The sequence below is a fragment of the Nothobranchius furzeri genome, chromosome 11, assembly GCF_043380555.1.
Source record: "Nothobranchius furzeri strain GRZ-AD chromosome 11, NfurGRZ-RIMD1, whole genome shotgun sequence".
NCBI lineage: Eukaryota > Metazoa > Chordata > Actinopteri > Cyprinodontiformes > Nothobranchiidae > Nothobranchius > Nothobranchius furzeri.
Genome location: NC_091751.1, coordinates 39,892,257 through 39,911,275, shown reverse-complemented (window position 1 = coordinate 39,911,275; position 19,019 = coordinate 39,892,257). Strand labels below are relative to the sequence as shown.

Here is a 19,019-nt window from a genome sequence, read left to right as displayed (position 1 = left end):
GCTGTACTGCCCACCTCTTCTGCTGGCCCAAAGGCACATCAGCTTAACTACAAATCACTCAGTTGGAATGTAAAAGAGGCCTTTTCATTTACACATTTTCAGTAGATTTTAAAGGTGTCCTAGAACAACGTTTAAAAAATTGGAAACTGTTATTTAGGCCTTTACATAACACATGGAACTTAGTGTGGGCTTAAAATGGCCCAGGAGCCCTGTTTAATTTGCAAATACAACCCTATAATCATGGACGTCACTAGGATTGAGATATAGGGGGGGGGGGGGGGCTTAGCCCCAGGAGCTTGACCTCGAACGTTTTTTGTCACACCCTGCAAAAACTTTGTCAATTAATTCATTATCTGAAGAAAATCTAACAAAACCTAGTATTTTATCACTTTCCTTTCCTTTCCTACTTTTGTGCATTTTCTCTCTTCTTTTTATAAAAAATAACACTTAATCAGTTAATTAGTGGGGTCTATGTTGAAGAAATATTTTATGTAAGTCCATTAAAAATTTGATATGTTATATTTCCAAATAAAGCTATTCATTTCAGTCTACTGCATTTAACAGGGGGAAATGTTGTAGTCATTTATTTAATTTGTTTAATTACAACTTGTTTAATTATGAATGTTACTGAAATGTGACAATAAAGAACAAATGAATAATTGTCAAACTTTTATTCTGCCAAATGAGTGTGCAGTTGACAGTTTTAATATATGAATAACACTGCTATGATATGGAATAAAGGAGTATATAATTAACTATTACAAGACAAAATAACAGTATATATGAAAATATCCAGCAAGTAGTAGAACTTATAATACAGAAAGTCAACTATACAGATACAACTTGACATAAGGTTGCAGGTCACATGATTATTATAGTTTTTTTTTTCTCAAGGTCTCTTACCTGTTCACTCCTAAACAGAAAACTGTTCAGTTTTGCTTGGGAACTTTGTGCTCAGGTAAATGCTCATAACGATGCGCTCGCCCCTGTTTTCGCTGTAGATCACTGACCTTGACCATGCAGATCTCCTCAGCATCAACCACCTGGTCTCTCTCCTGTTCCTCACTCACTCTCTTAAAAAAATCTTCGTATATCCATCTAGCCAACACATTGAAAAACATTTTCAATTTCTAATGCCAAAAAAAATGCTACTAAGCCATTTAGTTTTCACTCACAATAATTGAAACAGCCATTGGTGGATAGATGGTACAGAATATGGACAACTGTTAGCCTAATATAGCCTATGTTTGGTTGCTCATGATGATGGCATTTTCCATAATGTCACATTAAGCTGCCAAAATTTATGTTAAAGTTAGATGAGTACAATATCTCCTTTCTTTCCCATAGGTAAACATAGGAAATATTAAGCAATTGACAACCCACATGGAAAGAATTCATATAAACATATAGGTTTTAATATATGTTTTGATATAGCTTTTAAATATATGTGACATATATAAAACTGGCTGTTTATTATAGATACATATATGTACCTATAATATAATATATATATATTATAGAAAAAATATATAATATAGAAAAATGGTCAATAATATACACATTCGGCCATATTCTGATTCAGGTTTGTAGTGTGGAGTGATTTTTGTGCCACCAACTGGAGCGTGCAGTGATCAATCAGCAGGAGCACAACTTGCTCTGCAGTCATATGCGGCCCTCTCTCTGCATGCTCAACTCCGTCTCTGCCTGCACAAATCTCACTGTTGTTGCTCAATTTGCAATTTACAAAGCAATGTAGCCTCTCCGTCAGCCAATCAGACAGCTCTCCATTATGCAATCAAAGCATGTCCAGGAAATACTGCCAGGAAAATTGCACTTTTTTCAGATAAAGAGGACTTTATATAATTATATTTAATTAGGTTGATTAACCCTCCTCTTTTCCTGGGACATTTCCACTGTTCACTTCCTTTTACACATCAAGGGATCATTTATGTCTGACCAAACAGAGAAGAAACACTTTATATGTTGAAATTAAAAGTCCTCTTTAACTGAAAATAGTGCAATTGAACAGTTTTAGGAATGGGCAATGTGTCTTTTCTGGAAGTCAAATATGGTCACTCTAATCATGACACATGAATTACAACAAAGTATCTTGCAGGCAGTGGATGGTGACTGGTAGCTAACCAGCAGCAGAAAGCAGTTCATTTAGCTGTTAAATGGGTGTTTTTCTGTAAAGCAGTATTTCCTGGACATGCTTTGATTGGATAAAACAGAGCTGTCTGTGATTGACTGTTGGAGAGGCTACTTGTTGAGGAGAGCAGGGAGAGATTTGCATCGCAGAGACAGAGTTGAGCCCACAGAGGGCTCTAGCTCCTGCACACAAGTGCAGAGCAGATTCTGTTTGTGCAGACTCATTACTGTACGCTCAAGTTGGTGGCACTAAGTCACTCAATGAACTGGCTGGCTCGTTAATCACGTCACTTCAGGGGAGTTTTCCGACCATTTAACTATGGCGCGGCTTTTCATTATGGTTTGCGGCATGTAAACATGCTAGCGGAGTTAGCATTAGCATGTCGGTGCGGTAACATTTTCCTCTCTCGTCTGAACTATAACCTTGAAATATTAACGGTGTGCTGCTGTTGCTGTCTTACCCTAATGTGATGTTGAGTGACTTACAAGAGCGCTGAGCAGTGTTTGCTCATCGATATAAAGGTTTTGCTGTATAACCCCTGCCCCTGACTTGTCAACAAAGCTGCCGGGCTTAAGGGGAGGAAGTCCTTTCTTGATACTTCCTGTGTGCGACGGTGTAGTTCTATATTCATTAATTATTATTTCTGTTTCAGACAAAAAAAAACTCATGTACCAACTACACGTGTCGTGATTGTGTTGAGCATGTAGATGTGAACAAATAAAAAAAAGTTAACTGAAAAAATAAAATAAACCAAAATGATAGGGGGGCTTGTGATTATTTTAGGGGGGCTGAAGCCCCCCTAAAACGGACCTAACGACGTCAGCGCCTATGATAAACCTCTACAATGGAAAGAGTGATTTGTAATGCCCACTTGGCAGCATGACTGTCTGGAGCTAGAAGTTCTACATAAAGCTGCGTTCAGCATCTGGATAACTCCTCAGGCAAGCTATAGATATATCTGGCATTCATTCAAAATCTGGATTTGCCAGTACATCCTGGTGCATTACGTGCGTGCACCGACATTCATCTTGTTTTCCTCATCCAACAAGAATATTAGCTGTAGCTCGAGCTAGATTCAGCACTAGCTCAGAATGGCATTAGCAATGGCACGGCCTAGATTTAACAGTAGCTTTGGCTAAATTTACCAGTGGCTCAGGATAGATTTAGCAGTAGCTTGTGCTAGCAGTAGCAGTAGTTTAGGCAAATTTTAGCAGTAGCTTGGGCTAAATTTAGTATTAGCTCAGGCAAAATTTAGCTGTAGCCTGTAAAAAGGTTGGCAGTAGCTTGGGCTAAATTTAGCAGTGGCTCAGGATAGATTTAGCATTAGCTCGGGCTAGCATTGGCAGTGGCTTGGGCTATTTTTAGTATTAGCTTGGGCTAAATTTAGCAGTAGCGTCGGCTAAATTTAGCAGTAACTCGGGCCAAATTTTGCAGTTGCTCGGGCTACCATTAGCAGTAGCTTGCTTGGGCCAAATTTAGCAGTAGCTTGCGCTAGAGATAGCAGTAGCTTGGGCTAGTATTGTTCAGCAGTTAGCATTACCGCGATCAGTAATATCTTGTTGATGAGACCATTTGGTAAATTTGACACTCTGAGCTGCCTAAGTTCACCAGCTACAAGGAAAATGTGATTTCAAATTCTAGAACCCCTTTAAAACAATTAACAACAAGAACAAAATGAATAGTTATGCTTACTTTTTACAATTTTTATCTATCAAATGTTGAATAATACAAGTATTTAAGTAGACAGCGTTTTTTTTTTAACTTTAGGTAGACTCATTTATAAACACAGATTTAACCAAACAAGACAGATTTTAAAACAAATTCTTATTTGCAGCTGTGGACTGGTGACACATCTAATCAGACTCAGTTCTGACTTTTTTAATTAATCTGCACATTTTCAATTAAGACTGTTTTATTCACATAAAAAATATGAATAAATCCCAAAGCCTGTATTTATAAGTTCATGTGGCTTTTATTTCACTTTTAAAAAAGTTTTCTTCATATCCCTGAGGGCAAAAGGGAGAAGGTGCCATATGTTATATGTGGTTTTATTATACATTAAAGGAGTGATAAAGTTGGAATCTGAAGGGATTTTAGAGAAGTAACTACAGAGACACGCTGGAAACATTAAAGGTGCCGTTGGAAGGAAAAACGATCTGAAAAGCTGGGAGATCATGGGAAGCAAGGATCTTTGTGTTTAGGATGAGGTTTAGCAGAGCTTGGCCTGGTCTGGTCCCTTTATGAACACACACACACACACACACACACACACACACACACACACACGCACACACACACACACACACACACACACACACACACACACACACACACACACACACACACACGCAGTTCAGCATAAACCAGCCCTTTCTTCTTTTTATGACTGGTTCTGTGGTTGCTGATCCTTCAGACCCATACACACACACACACACACACACACACACACACAGTTGCACCTGTCCCTGACATGGCTCAGCGGGAAGAGGCGTGGCCTTTGGCACCATTCCTGCCTACATTTAATATGCTTCATCTCCATAGCAACACTTGTCACAGTTTCACCCCACCATTTGCTCTTATCGGTGTGTTTCTGCAGAAAGTGAAGTAACGTCTGTCCCAGTTCCTTTTTCACCTGAGGACACAGATGTTTAGATTGTGACGGACACTAGATCAATTAAAGGCAATAGGTAAAAAACCGAATCTGATCTGGAAGTCGGGAATTCTCATCTGCTGATTTGGAAATTGAGTGCTTTCAAATGAAGAATTATTGATAGAATAAATATAAACACAAATAATTGTGAATGATTAAACCTGTAGAGGTTTAATACCATCTGGTAGGATGATGATGTAAATCAACACTTTCTAACATTTTTCTAATCAGATTTTTAGTAATTTGCTTGTTTTGGACACTTTTGGAAGGAATTCAGACCCAAAAAAATTACCTTTGCTGTCTTACTAAATTTGTATTGTTGTAACTGTAAATACAACTACTTGTAACCCCTCTATTTGACTTTGAAGACAGTCTATAAAAATAAATGAAAGGGATGCTGAGGGTGTTTAGTTGCTTATATTGAAAGTTAGGTCAAGGAGACATACCGGTTCTATTGCCGAGTCACTTCCCATCAAAGTGTCACATTTGGACCGAGCCCAGAACTGTAATTATTCTCTGCAGACCTCATTAGAGTAGATACAGAGAAACACACACAGCAAAGCAGCTGTCAGCCAAACTCAGACATCCCCAAACCGATCTTATCAGATCAGCTGCTTCTGTCACGTAAGCTTCAGGTACACAACCTAATGATGTTTTATCTTTTCTTCCCAAGGATTTGGAAAACCTTCTGTTCATGTTTTCCAAGTCACCTCTCATTTCATTTTATAGCTCAGGTTTCGGGTTTCAGAGTTCAGGCCTGAGGTCAGTATAGGGCCCCCTCAGCGTGGGGCGCTAAAGTTGGGTGAGTCGTTGACCCGACCTTCCATGAGGTTAGGAGTTTGGATCTGAGGTGTGACTGGTTGTAAAAGCACCTGGAGAGAAGAGTCCAGGCTGAATTCTTAGTGTTGCTGGGTTTAAAAGGTACCAGAAGATCTTCCATCTTTCATCTGGTTGGTTTTATTTTCTTATTGGGTTTTTTAGTTTCCTGGATGCAGTAACGTCAGTCCATTTGAGGTACCCATATGGTTGAAGTGACTCGTTATGTAGTTCTTGTTCCTTGTGAGGACCAGTTTGGCTCAGTTCTGCCAACATCTGAAAACTTCTAGTTTAGGTTTCAGGGAGTCTTGAGATTCAAAAATAAATCCTGGTTTGTGGTCAGTTTCCAGTAAACATCTGTTAAGGCTTCCATCTCAGACGGTGGACCAGATAGTTGAGGAAAGGACGTTTGTTGTCTTTGGCATCCTCTGGTGAATTTGATGCTTTCATTTGCTGTGTTGAAATAAAACTTCTGCTTCTTTACCTTGAACTTTGACCTGGGGTAACGTCTGCATATCTGAACAGCAGCTAGGTGTTGTAAACACTGGAGTTCTCAGATCTGCTCTCCAACTTTTATTGCCTTTATGCCACAGTGGGTACATTTGTAGATGTTCATGCATCTGTCTAGTTGCTGGGGGGACAAAGATCCAAGAGGATGAAGATATGGTCTTGGAGTTGGTCCTGTGTTGAACCGGTTTGTCTTGTTGGAGATGTTTATTGATGGTTTGCACTGTGTGTGATACAGGTATATCTCAGTCTGAAATAAGGGATTCCTCAGGAGCCAGATTTGTTAGAAGATAACTCCGTATTAGGCCTGGGTGGTATGGTAACAACATTTTCACATCACGTTTAAAAAAAATATATATTATTATTATATCAGTTTTACGGTATTTAACGGTATTTTTCACAAGGCTGTGATTACCCAGATTATTTTATAAGAAAATAATTACTGCACTAGATTAGCCTTAAATAGCCCATTTTACCTTCATGTGCAGAATACCAATTTTCCATGTCCAGTCACAGGTACTGCTACTAGCCGTTTTAGTCTTAGAGGTGGAGGGTGCAGATCGAAGCTTGAGACATTCTTGGTATTCCAAGAGACACATCCGAACTTTTAAACCTGAAAAACCTCCAAACAACAGATGTGGCTCCTCTTTTTGGAATAAGTTCTTCTGCGTTCGAAGTTTCGATGTTGCCGTGACAGCTCCCTGCCAGGCGCCATTCTTGGTTTCACCACGCTGTGGTGTTTGTGTGTCGTAGTGAAATGAGTCCCCGCTGAAACACTTTCCTACTACGAACGTTCTGTACATTGTCTAGGCCATTCACCGGTATAGTGGTATGTAAAAAATTCATGTCATAACCAAAATAAACACCGGTTTTTGGTATGAACCGGTATACCGCCCAAGACTGCTCAGTATGAACTATCGTCACCTACCAGTGGTGCTAATGTGTCAGCAAGGTGTTTTATACCCAAGCTGATTATTTATAAATGGGAGTGTCCTCTCAGGATATAGTCCGTAGTAAATGCCTTGATCTATCTCTTTAGTGTCTCCTGGCATTAGTTATTTGTGTCCATCATTGGTAGCAGTATCACTTAAAGGTGTGGTTCACTGAAAAAAACATTTTTTAATGATTATTTCTGAATAAAATAGATCACTGTGGAGTTTTCATGAAGGCTGAACATGAAAATAGTCTCTTACTCCTATCTCATGCATTATCTTCTGTTAGAAAATAGACGGTAAAAGGCTAGGATTGAAAAAGCTTGACAGAGCTACATAAAGCGGTCACTTGGACTCACCCTAACTGGCTCTGTCAGAGAAGACTGTTGTTGTTTTAGCGTCCAGAATCAGCAGAGGACATCTGGGCTAACCGTTAACATTAACAGCTCAACCACAGGCAGAAGCTCCTCCAGGCTTGTGTTATTTGTGGAGATAAAACATCCATGTCGCAGAGCAAACAGTGGTAGAGTCATGTTGTTGTTATCCAGTCAGAGGTAAGATGTCCAGATATCAGGAAATAAGACTCTCCTTTGATGCGGCAGACTTGTCCTTGCTGATCCAAGCATTTCTGGGCTTTTTTTACCCTGAGTATGGCTTGCAAGGCATTCATTCCAACCAGAGACCACTGCAAATGTATTGATTAAGCAAGTTTCCTGCACCTTTGATGTGGACAAGTTCTTGTCATAGTATATGTTGAGTACAACTCTGGGATAGCTGTGGGCCAGCTATCAAAAAGAGGACATTCTTGTCTTTGTTGATGGATAATCTAGTCTTCTTTTTGTAGAATGTAAGGTAGGAAGCAGAATATTTTTTACTGGAGTGAGACGCTTAGTTGCTCTGCCTCTTCCTCTGCATGTTTGTTGTTTCTTGTTGCCCTGGTCATCAGGAGGTCCAGAACTGGTATTTATTTAAAGAGAAAGCAAAATGAAGTACTTTAGCCAAAACTAACTTTTCAGGTGGTGTTGGTCTGAGTTCTTACATCCAGAAACTACATGATGTGGGGTCACCAAGATCTGAATGAATTACATTAACCATAGATATCCAAAGGTTATATTTAACTTTGGATGGGACAGGGAGAAATCATTATCTTATAAGATGCCATGAAATAAGCTTTGCTTACTCAAATGTTTTATTCCAAATCATGTGTCGCCTCCTAGTGGTGAAAGTTAACACCATCAGATGAAAATTCTGGTTTCCTTTTTGTAGAAAAATGTGTCCAAACAAATTTAAATTACCCCAAACATGACTCCATAATCACAAACATAAACAGGTCTAATCCATTATTTTATTTATCATCAAAAGAAAAATAAAACATTATTTTTCTTCTCAACTCTGCAGCGTGTTTAATGCTCCTCTGCTGCTGAAAGGATCCTCATCCACGTGTGTTTGTGTCTTTAGTGAAGGAGGAGTGTGTGTCAGACGAGGAAGAGGAGGTAAAGGATGCTCTAGTGGAGGAGATCCTCCAGCAGGGAGACACAGCCATCATTTATCCTGAAGCACCTGAGGATGAACAGAGTCCTGCAGAGACCGGAGACGCTGATGAAAACGGTAACAAGTCGCCGTTTGTGTGAGACTTAGCCACGGCATCTTTTAGAACTAAGTTATATGTTTGGCTTTTCATTTCTTCCTTCCTATAAAATTATTGATATTTAGTTTTTTTTTATTAAGGTTTAAGTGTTTTTATTTTGAAAAGGCTATTTAAAACATCTGAAAACTGATTGTTTTGTTTTAATAAAATTATAATGTTGCCCTGAAAACAAATTATAAAATCATTTGTTTTACATCTTTGCAACTTTTTCCCCAATAAGTTAGTACATATATTACATTTTTACTTCATATTCCTGCAAATTTTAGTTAACGAAATCATATTCCAACAGAAAAGGTTAAACTTAGAGTCATCAGGCTGTGGAGTTTAGGCGTCACCATGAACGTCTCTCTCTGTCCTGCCTTCACCTCCACAGGAACACCCGACCCCTTCTCCCAGTTGCACACTTGCCCGTACTGCTCTCGGGGCTACAAACGCAACGCCTCGCTGAAGGAGCACATTAAGTATCGCCACGAGACCAGCGAGGACAACTACAGCTGCTCCCATTGCAGCTACACCTTCACCTACCGCTCGCAGCTGGAGAGGCACATGAGCCACCACCGAGGCAACAGGGAGCAGGTAACACCTCGGAGCCCGGAGGCGTCAGCTCACACGTTTTAACGAGGCCACAGCGTGCCAAAGTGAGACTGGAATCAGCTTTAATGTCTCCTGTTTTCTGTCTCAGCGTCACGTTTCCCAGTCAACAGGAGGATCAGGAGGAACAGGTGGAACCCGCAAGTTCAAGTGTAACGAGTGTTCCAAGGCCTTCAAATACAAACATCATCTAAAGGAGCACCTGCGCATTCACAGTGGTGAGAGTCGCACAAACACGCCACTGAGTACTCGAGCCACTCGTGTCTTTAATCACAGTCTGAAACACTTGGATAGTTATACCATTGACCCAGCCATCACCATTTCATTTGAACGTGTTTGGATTCAGGTGAGATTATAGTTTTCATTGCTAAGGCCCAAAAATGGTGATAATTTAATGATGTTGGAGTAACTTAGCCTGGCCTGCCAGACTCGTCCTCTGTTTAATTCTGCACAGAGAAAGTCTGGTAACTCACAGGCAGAGAGGCACTTGAGGGGCGGGACTAGCCAGCTCAAAGTAACCAATCAGAAAAAAGATGGAAATCCCGACTACCACATGACGCTGTAGTTTTGTAGTTGTAGTTTAAAAAAAGGCATCTGGCAACGGCGCAAACATCTTTTATTTTTTTTTTGGAAGAAAAGCTTTTAGCTCTTCTACCTGTGGTTTTAAAGACATTCTAGTCATTAAGAACAGAGGAAAGAGCCGCATTGAACTCCGCCGCTGTCTTTGTTGTTTATGAGGAACTCGCTGTGTGTTCGTGACGCTGTAGTTTTTAGCTGTATTAAAAATGGAGTCTGGCGACAGCACAATCATCTTTCTTTAGAAGAAAGGCTTTTAGCGCTTCTAATTGTGTCCAAGTCATTTAGAACAGAGGAAAGAGCCGCAGCGAACTCCGCTTCAGTCGTCATGTTCGACAAACTCATTGTTATGGTGTGTGATGTACGCTACTCAGCGCTGATTGGCTCTGTTAGAATTCTCACAGGGTGGGGTTATATGAGTAGGAGAGCTCCCAGACTCTTTCTCTGTGCAGAATTAAACAGAGGAGGAGTCTGGCAGGCCAGGCTAGGAGTACCTGGTGCACAGTCCTACTTTGGACTGCACGTAACTGGGTGCTAATTTTACTTATTTCCTTTAGAAGTTAGATGGTACAACGTGAAGCTAAACTAAATCAAGAGAGTAAACCTGAGGATTCTATGCAGGCACAGATGGGGAAGTGTGGGCCTATTTCCATATCCAGTATTGCATTGCTGATAATATCGGATGTCTCTAAAATCTAATATTGTAAAAAACTATCTAAAATTAATTTATACTAAAATTATTTTCATTTACCAGTTTTGAAAATGTAATAGGGGCAGCTGTAGCTCAACAGGTTGAGGGGGCTGTCCAGTAATAAAAAGGTTGCAGGTTCGATCCCGGCTCCGGACAGAGAATTCTGCTGTTACGTCCTTGGGCAAGACACTTAACCCACGTTGCCTGCTGGTGGTGGTCGGAGGGACCGGTGGCACCTGTGCTCGGCAGCCCCACCTCTGTCAGTGCGCCCCAGGGCAGCTGTAGCTCCCATCGTAGCTCATCCCCACCAGGGTGTGAATGTGTGTAAAGCGCTTTGGAGTCCTTACTCTGAGAGGCGCTATACAAGTGCGGGTTATTTATCATTATCATTTATACTTTGTCAGTTTATTGATTTGTTTGATTACATTTATTTAGATGTCTGGCTTTAACACCGAGCAGTGCACAAAAACATTTAATAAAAACATTTAATAGTTGGATAAATTCTGAGTTCAAAAACTGATTCAGCTCCAAAAATGTTGTGCACCAGCTGATGTTATTTGTGACGTTTTAGCAAGAAAGTAAAGTGGAAAACGTCTAATATTGGCCACGAAAATTGGACCTTAAAAAATCTGCATTGCACATCGGCCGTCAGCTGATCATGTCGGTGTCGACAATAGAAAAAACAATATTGGTCGACCTCTACTCCTAACCTCCAGAAACAAATCCACAAATGGCAACTAGATGGAAGTAGGTATCTGTTAACATCGGCCCAGTTATACCCATCGAAGCCATACCAACATGGCTCGGCTTCTACTGATGCTGAGCCCTAGAGGATTCCTCGTCTTTATTCTAATTTCACTCTTAACACATTTTCTGCACTCTGGCCCCTCCAGGTGAGAAACCATACGAATGTTCCAACTGCAAGAAGCGGTTCTCCCACTCAGGTTCCTACAGCTCCCACATCAGTAGCAAGAAGTGTGTTGGTGCCATCCCCCCCAACGGTGTGTCGGTAGCGGTGGTTAAATCTTCATCCCCGACCACACAGACTAAACCTGTCGCAATAGCTCCAGCCCGCACCACTATCAAGGAAAAGACTGAAAGTAAACCCCTCCAGGAGCAGCTGCCCATCACCCAGATCAAATCAGAACCTGTGGAATACGAGTGTAAGCCTGTCATGGCGGCACCAGCAACTTCAGCTGGTAGCAAAGTAGTCGTGAACGGAGGGATGGCGCAGCCGGCTGCGGCCCCCGCTGCCCCCCTGCCTCAGGGCGTTGCTATGGTTGTACCAACAGTCGGTCTGATGTCGCCTGTCAGCATCAATCTAAACGACTTGCAGAATGTGCTGAAGGTGGCGATGGATGGAAACGTGCTGAGGCAGGTGCTGGGCTCAGCCAACGGGGTGGCGACTCAGGGGAAGCAGGGCATCGTTGTCCAGCAACCGCAGCAGCAGATCATCAGCCTGCCCGCCTTTGTGGACCACGACGGTACCACCAAGATCATCATCAACTACAGCATCAGCCCCACGGCCGGCACTGCTGCTACTACCCTGCCGACACCGCTCATTATTAAAAACAACTCGCCACCCGCCCTCGCAGTCACGACAGCAGCCGCCGCTCCCCCCACTCCAACCAAAACAGATCAGTCCCCAACCCCAGAGGCCACCGACCTCTCTGTCCGGAAAGAACCAGAACACGTCAAAGACGAGGGGACAGAGGACCCTGAGGACGCATCAGCGCCTGCTGAAACAGAAGAAGTGGCTCAGATCTCAAAGGCCAGCAGCTCCAGTATGTGTTTATTATGCGACGACTGCCCCGATAATCTGGAGGCGCTGCATCTCCAGCATCACAAAGCAGCCAACGGCGAGGCCGCGGACTCTGCTGCTTTAGACCCATCATTCGCTGATCTACTTAGCGAGGCGGGGGTGACGCTGGAGGAGCCGCCTGTAGACGACCTCATCTCTCTCCTCAAAACCTACTTTGCCTCCAACGCCAACCCCAGCGAGGAGGAGCTGACCAAGATCTCCAACTCTGTCAGTATTCCAGTGGAGGTGGTGACAAAGTGGTTTACTAAGATGAACTCTGGGGAAAAGGTGGAAGAAAGCCACAGTGAAGCTACGGATGCTTCTGAAAAGACCGAAACCACAAATTCCAGCTTGGAGAACCCTCTGATTCACGCTGAAGAAGAAGAAGACGACACCACGCAGGAAGAATTTATCCAAGCTGTGCCAGGCAGCGCTTCCCCCACAGACTCCACATCGCTCAGTCTCAGCGAGGATCTTGTTATCGTTAAAAGTGAGCCAGAGGACCCGGAGGCCATAGACTCTCAGGCAGAACCCCTGGACCTCTCTCTTCCCAAACAGAACCCTTCACCATCAGAAAGGAAAACCACTCCCCCTCCAGCAAAGCAGCAGGACCAGCCTCTGAACCTGACGTGCTTAAGGAAGGAGCAGGTGGACGGGAGAACCATCTACGTCACGGCGCCTCAGACAGGGAACCCCGTCAACATTGTCACCGCCGCACAGCTCCCCACCTTGGTAGCCATCGCTGGTCAGGGAACAGTGGGCTGCCTCAGTGCCATCAACGCCACAACAAAGCGCACCATCCTCATCCCCCAACTCACCTACACCTATGCCACTACAGCCGGCAACAGCACCGGGGCCAAGACCGTTGTACTCAACGGCCACAAGGTGGGTCGTGTTGCACTTCGAGGTCGGGTCTAAACATTTGATGTGTAGGGCTTTAAACCTTTTCTGTCCTGTGTGGCAGGAAAAACGTTCAGAGAGCAATGCTGATGCCGTTTCCACTGCAGAGGAGCAGGAAGCCAAGAAGAGGCGGCTGGAAAACGGAGTCTATCCCTGTGATCTGTGCTCCAAGGTTTTCCAGAAGGGCAGCTCGCTGCTCAGACACAAATATGAACACACAGGTAGTCCTCCAAACAGCCGCGCTTACATGTCCTGTCTGTGAATAAAACACTGAGTGGTGTTAAAAACACTTCCTAAGCGTTAACCCCTATAAGGTTATATTGCATGTAAACAGTGGACAGTACTTCATATACAGGTGCTGGCCATAAAAGTTGAATATCATGACAAAGTGGATTTATTTCAGTAATTCCATTCAAAAAGTAAAACTTGGATATTAGATTCATTTTAACACACAGACTGAATGTTTCAAATGTTTATTTCTTCAATTTTGATGATTATAATTGACAACTAATGAAAATCCCAAATTCAGTGTCTGAGAATATTAGAACATTGTGAAAAGGTTCAATATTGAAGACCTCTGGTGTCAAAACACCTGCAAAAGCCTTTAGATGGTGTCCAAACGATGACCAGATACCTTACACAAGAAGGGAAGGACAAGATGTGGTAGAAAAAAATGCACAAACATCCTTAGATAACCGCACGCTGGAGAGGATGGTGAAACAAAACCCGTTCACAGATGGGAGGGAGATTCACAAAGAGTGGACTGCAGCTAGAGTCAGTGCTTCAAGACCCACCACGCACAGACGTGTTCAAGACTTGGGTTTCATTTTTCCATCTGTCAAAGTCCTGAAGCCAGCAGACAGTAACTTTGTGTTTGGCTTATTTGTTTTTATAAAGAAATAAAACAAAACAGGATTTTTGCTATTCCAGATATTTTAAAGCTGTGTAGTACACCACTTAAAAAAAGTGCAATTGGTGAACAATTTAAGCTCCAATTTTAAAACCGGACTGTTTATTTAATACATTGTAAGAAAAATGTAGTTTTAAGTAAATTAGCTTGCTAGTTTTTATCAGTACTCTTTAGTTTTGACTGTTTGTTCTTGTGCAGGAAAACGGCCTCATGAATGCAGCATCTGCAAAAAGGCTTTCAAACACAAACACCACCTGATCGAACACTCGAGGCTTCACTCCGGGGAGAAACCTTACCAGTGTGACAAGTGTGGGAAGCGGTTTTCCCACTCGGGCTCTTACTCCCAGCACATGAACCACCGCTACTCCTACTGCAAAAAGGAGGGCTCGAACCTGAGCTCCCCTTTGGGATCACGTAGGGTCCAGTTAGAACTCGGCAGCCCCGGTGCCGGACTCCAATCGGACAGCCGGACCACCACCCCGCCTTCTCCGATGGACTCAGACGAGAGAGAGAGCGAGGAAGAGATGGATGAGGATGATGAGGCCATTTGCATGGATGACATCCGAGTGGTGCAGGTGGACGATGGGGAGTGTGAGATTTATGAAGGAAACTTTGATGATGACGATGATGATGATGATGACGATGATGAAGAGGAGGGGGAGGTTTTGGCAGAAGAGGAGGCAATGGCGGATGAAGGAACTCAGCACGTCAGGTCGCAGGAGGAATTTGCTTGTGACGTGGTCGAAGTGGAGTTGGGGAATAATCAAGCGGAAGAGAAGAAGGAATCAGCAGGTGAAGCGGAGAGAGCAGCAGACTGTGAAGAAGACACGGACAGCATCAGGGAGGGCTGTGATGGTGCTCGGCCACCAGAGGAGGTGGTGTCAAACAAATGAAGGAAAGAACTCTTCAGAATCTTCGGCCATCAACGCTGTTTTCAGACAAAAGAGGCAAGTCTCAGAAGATGCCTAAACTAAACGGTCCACTACTGTGTACAAAAACCCAGGTGTGCCTGAACTTAGACAAAAAACACAAGACAGTGACTTTTATTTGTGAAAAATGAAATATCGGTGTTTAAAACTGTTTATAGAAGTACAGATTTTGAAGTAGTACCAACCCATCGACTTGTTAGACTTGTTACTGAGACCTTGGGTCGTTTTGTTTCTTTCCACTCAGCCAGTCAGTGTTACTAACCTTGTTCTTGTTTGAAAACATTTTAACCTGTAAAGAGAAAGATTTCTATACCTTTTTATTGCCAATGAAGTTTCCTAAGAATCAGTATTTTATTGAGTTCTACGAACAAAAACCTCTGCACTACAGTATTCCTAGTTTACCTACGGATACATGCCTCATGCATCGTAAACCCTTCAGTGTTATATGTGTACACTAGCTAGCGATATGTTGTTCGTGTTAGCATTAGTCTCTGCTAGCTAGCATCACGTTTTTGTTTTCAGTTCGACTGTTAGCCTTAAGAGAAACAAAGTATTCCTGGGGCGGGTTGTGGGCGGGACGGGGAGTCCCGGGTGAGAAGGCGACTTCTTTATGCCATAACCAAATTAGTCCAGTCAGGGAAGAAAAAGATCGCAACCTCAAAGCCAGCATCAAGCGCTTTTGTTTTGCTACCCAGCACAGCCTGGACGGCTGGAGTCTCCAGAGCAGATTCTGTCCTCCAGGCTGGGCTTCAGGTCCGAAACACACACACACACACACACACACACACACACACACACACACACACACACACACACACACACACACACACACACGTGCTGAGTCCTACCAAGCTTCTTCTTTTGATGTTGTCCCAGTGTTTCCAGCTTATAAACGAAGTCATGTGTCTGTGAAGGATCAGGGCTGTTTCCTGCTCCACCCCGATGCCTCCAGCCTTATGCAAGACCTGTGTGCTGTTAAAGTGCCATTGAACAGTATTATTTCTTCTTCTTCACACATGTAGCCAGTATTACTAACACAGGACCATGTTGATTCATGTTTGTTCACTTGCACAGAACAGCAAACTTGTCACAACTCAAGGGTCTTTTTTTTTAATGAACCAACAAAGTTGGGAAACTGCTAAAGATTTGTCTGTAGAACGTTTCTCTACTAATGACAAGACTTTTTCATCTTCCAGTGTGTTTGTTTTATCTCGCGAAACTCAAGATTATATTTATTTAATAACTCAAATGTGATAAAAACCTGCAGATGATCCAAAAAGGGTTTGAATCATTAAGAACAGACGCAGCAGCAGTGTGCTGCCTTACCTTTTCCTTGGAGGCTTACGGAAGAACCTCTAGAGAAGCTCTGACTTTCTGCTTTTCAAACAGGAAAACTATTGTGTGAGCTCATCTTTTGACTCATTTCTGCCTCCTTTCGTCATCTCTTACTTCCTGCTACTAGAAAGTACTTGTTTTGAGGGAGAAAGGACCGATGTGGGGTTGTAATCCAAATTTTGCTCACGTCTGTGTGAGTTTTAGCATTTGTGACGTCTAAAAATGGCCAAAACTTGAGAGAAAAACATCTTTTGATCTAAACTGTTTCCCAGACTGAGCTTTAGCTGAATGCACTTTGTGCATCCAGAGTTTTACTTAATCAAACTACAAATACTATAAATGTATCCGTTGTTGCTGATAAAAAGAAACTGGATTGTGACAAGCTGTCCCGCACTTCAAGTAACAAATGTCGGTGAACGTGGTTCCTGAGGAGTTTTTACCCAACAGTGTTCCTAGTATTTGTTTTTCTTCTGTTCCCGTTTGGGATTATATTATTTTTCTGTATGTTTGTTGCCATTAATTACAGTATTAGAGCCCTTTTCACAGAAAAACTAAAACTTAAAAAAATTCTGGTTTAGTTTTGAGAAGACTTTTTTATATTTATGTGTCTTATTTTTCTATTTTCTTTTATGGTTATTTATTACATATTGTAGTGTACATTACTGTAGTATGAATTGATACAATAATATATTTTAGTATGAAAAATACTCTTTAGACAAACAGGGATCCCAAAAAATGTGGCTCTGGGAGCTAAAGCTTGTTTTAACAATAAAAAAAAGAAAGAACTAAAAAGCTGAACTGTGTACTCTGTAAACTTGACTTCTGTTTAAGCTGAGAAAATTTTAAAAAAGGAATGAAATGAGAAACAAACTGTTACACGTGCATCTGCTCTCTGCGTTGTTACTAAGCTACTGAATTCTGTGACTTTAAAAGCATGTCGCTGTTTTTAATGAAGGATCTTGTCATCAAGTCGTTTCTTCTCCCCTTTTTATTTTGATGAAGCCAAATTTGCATCGTCCCGCCGCTCCGTCTTCTGTTCTGTGCCAACTTTGAACTTTCCGTTGTGCTGTTGAAGGCTGCATAATGTTTGTCTATATGACCCCTTTGTAAATCATTGTCTTTTTGTATTGTTTGTATTGTTTTTATTTAGGTTTGCTCCATTTTTATGACTCCCCATCACAATAAAAATGTAAGACAAAGTGAGCATGGCTTCATTTCCATAAGAATATGCAGGTGTGGTATTATTGAATATTACAACAATATCAGTTGTAATGAACCCACATTCATCATCTCTGGCACAATCATCTGACTCAGATGTGGACGATAAGAATCCATCGATTATTGGAATGAATGAAAAAGAGAAACTTGATTTTTCAGAGTCCCAGCTGCTGGTTGCAATGATGAAATAGCAATAAAACATTTCTGTTTTCAGTGGTGACTGTACATGTAAGCTGTGCAACACCACATATGAAATAAACATTTTGCCCGTGTGAAATTTTAACATGGCAGAACATGTTTTTAACATGAAATGTATTGAAAAACACAACCACTTGTGTTTTGCACACATTTTCCACGTGAGTTTGGAGCATTTCTAAGTGTGAAAACTTGTCAGGCTTCTTTGATGGGAGCGTGAGGTTTGGTGAAATCGGTGTTCGATTACTCATCCTCGTGACGTCATTTCAGTGTTTTTTTTGTACCCACAAACTGAATTTGTATAAGCGAGTATATGTACAGTCTATGATTTGTATCCACATCCAGAAAAATGTCAGTCACAGAAATGTCATTTGTATTCACAAGCATTGTCACTCACAGCTTTTAGATTCGTACTCACATTTAAAAAATCCTAATCTTCACAATTTTCAAACTCACAAATATGGCAGCAGAATTTAATGTTCAACACTTATTAGAAGACAAACATACAAATACAAATTTTAGAATCCTACACACACCTTTTGACAGCTATCTTACACGATAGATAGCATGCTAGAAGCAGACCCCAAAGGCTTTGGCTAAGGTGGAGAGCCCTTTCCCCCCCCTCCATCCCTGTTGTACATAGATACATACTGAAATCATAGCTGTTGCTGTAAGATGTATTTATTTGTTTTCATTTTATATGGGAACAAAGCAACATCTCCGTCCATTTCTATGTTGTGTTAGTGCCACCTACTGGCGTGGCTGAGTATTGTGCTTTGTGCAAGATGATTAAAAGTTGAACATGGAACGTGGCCACTCTCGCGACATCTAGTGTTTGGAGGTAGTAGCTGCAACAACAAAAACACTTTCCCGTCGGGATGTTGGATAGTGACCAGCCAGCACCATGTTCGGAGACAAATCATACAGAATAAGGATTAATTTCTACTAATACGTTAATTTTACAACAGTCTTTACTGTTAGAACATCTTTTTTGCTCAGAATCAGCTGTCAAGTTGTCAAGTCCACCACTTTACAGTCCCAGCCTCACCTTGCCAGCAGACTTTTTAGCGCAACGGTGCCCGCTAGTGGCTGGTAGATGTAAACACAAAGCCAGTGTCGTGCTGACAAAATAAAAAATTGATCATTTTATATTTGCTAATATAGCTTTTAA

At 41.9% G+C, this 19,019-nt stretch overlaps 1 protein-coding gene across 3 annotated transcripts in view; it reads left to right on the top strand.

The window, feature by feature from the left end:
• Window positions 1-17,635, top strand: part of zeb1a (zinc finger E-box binding homeobox 1a) — an 83,675-nt gene extending 66,040 nt beyond the window's left edge. For all 3 annotated transcript variants that reach the window (XM_015956069.3, XM_015956070.3, XM_054743195.2), the window contains 6 exons: window positions 8,513-8,662; window positions 9,076-9,278; window positions 9,385-9,511; window positions 11,454-13,246; window positions 13,326-13,482; window positions 14,370-17,635. In XM_015956069.3, the coding sequence (XP_015811555.1) occupies window positions 8,513-8,662; window positions 9,076-9,278; window positions 9,385-9,511; window positions 11,454-13,246; window positions 13,326-13,482; window positions 14,370-15,064 (3,125 nt within the window). In that variant the 3' untranslated portion in view covers window positions 15,065-17,635. The remainder of the gene's footprint in view (window positions 1-8,512; window positions 8,663-9,075; window positions 9,279-9,384; window positions 9,512-11,453; window positions 13,247-13,325; window positions 13,483-14,369) is intronic.
• Window positions 17,636-19,019: the final 1,384 nt, after the last annotated feature.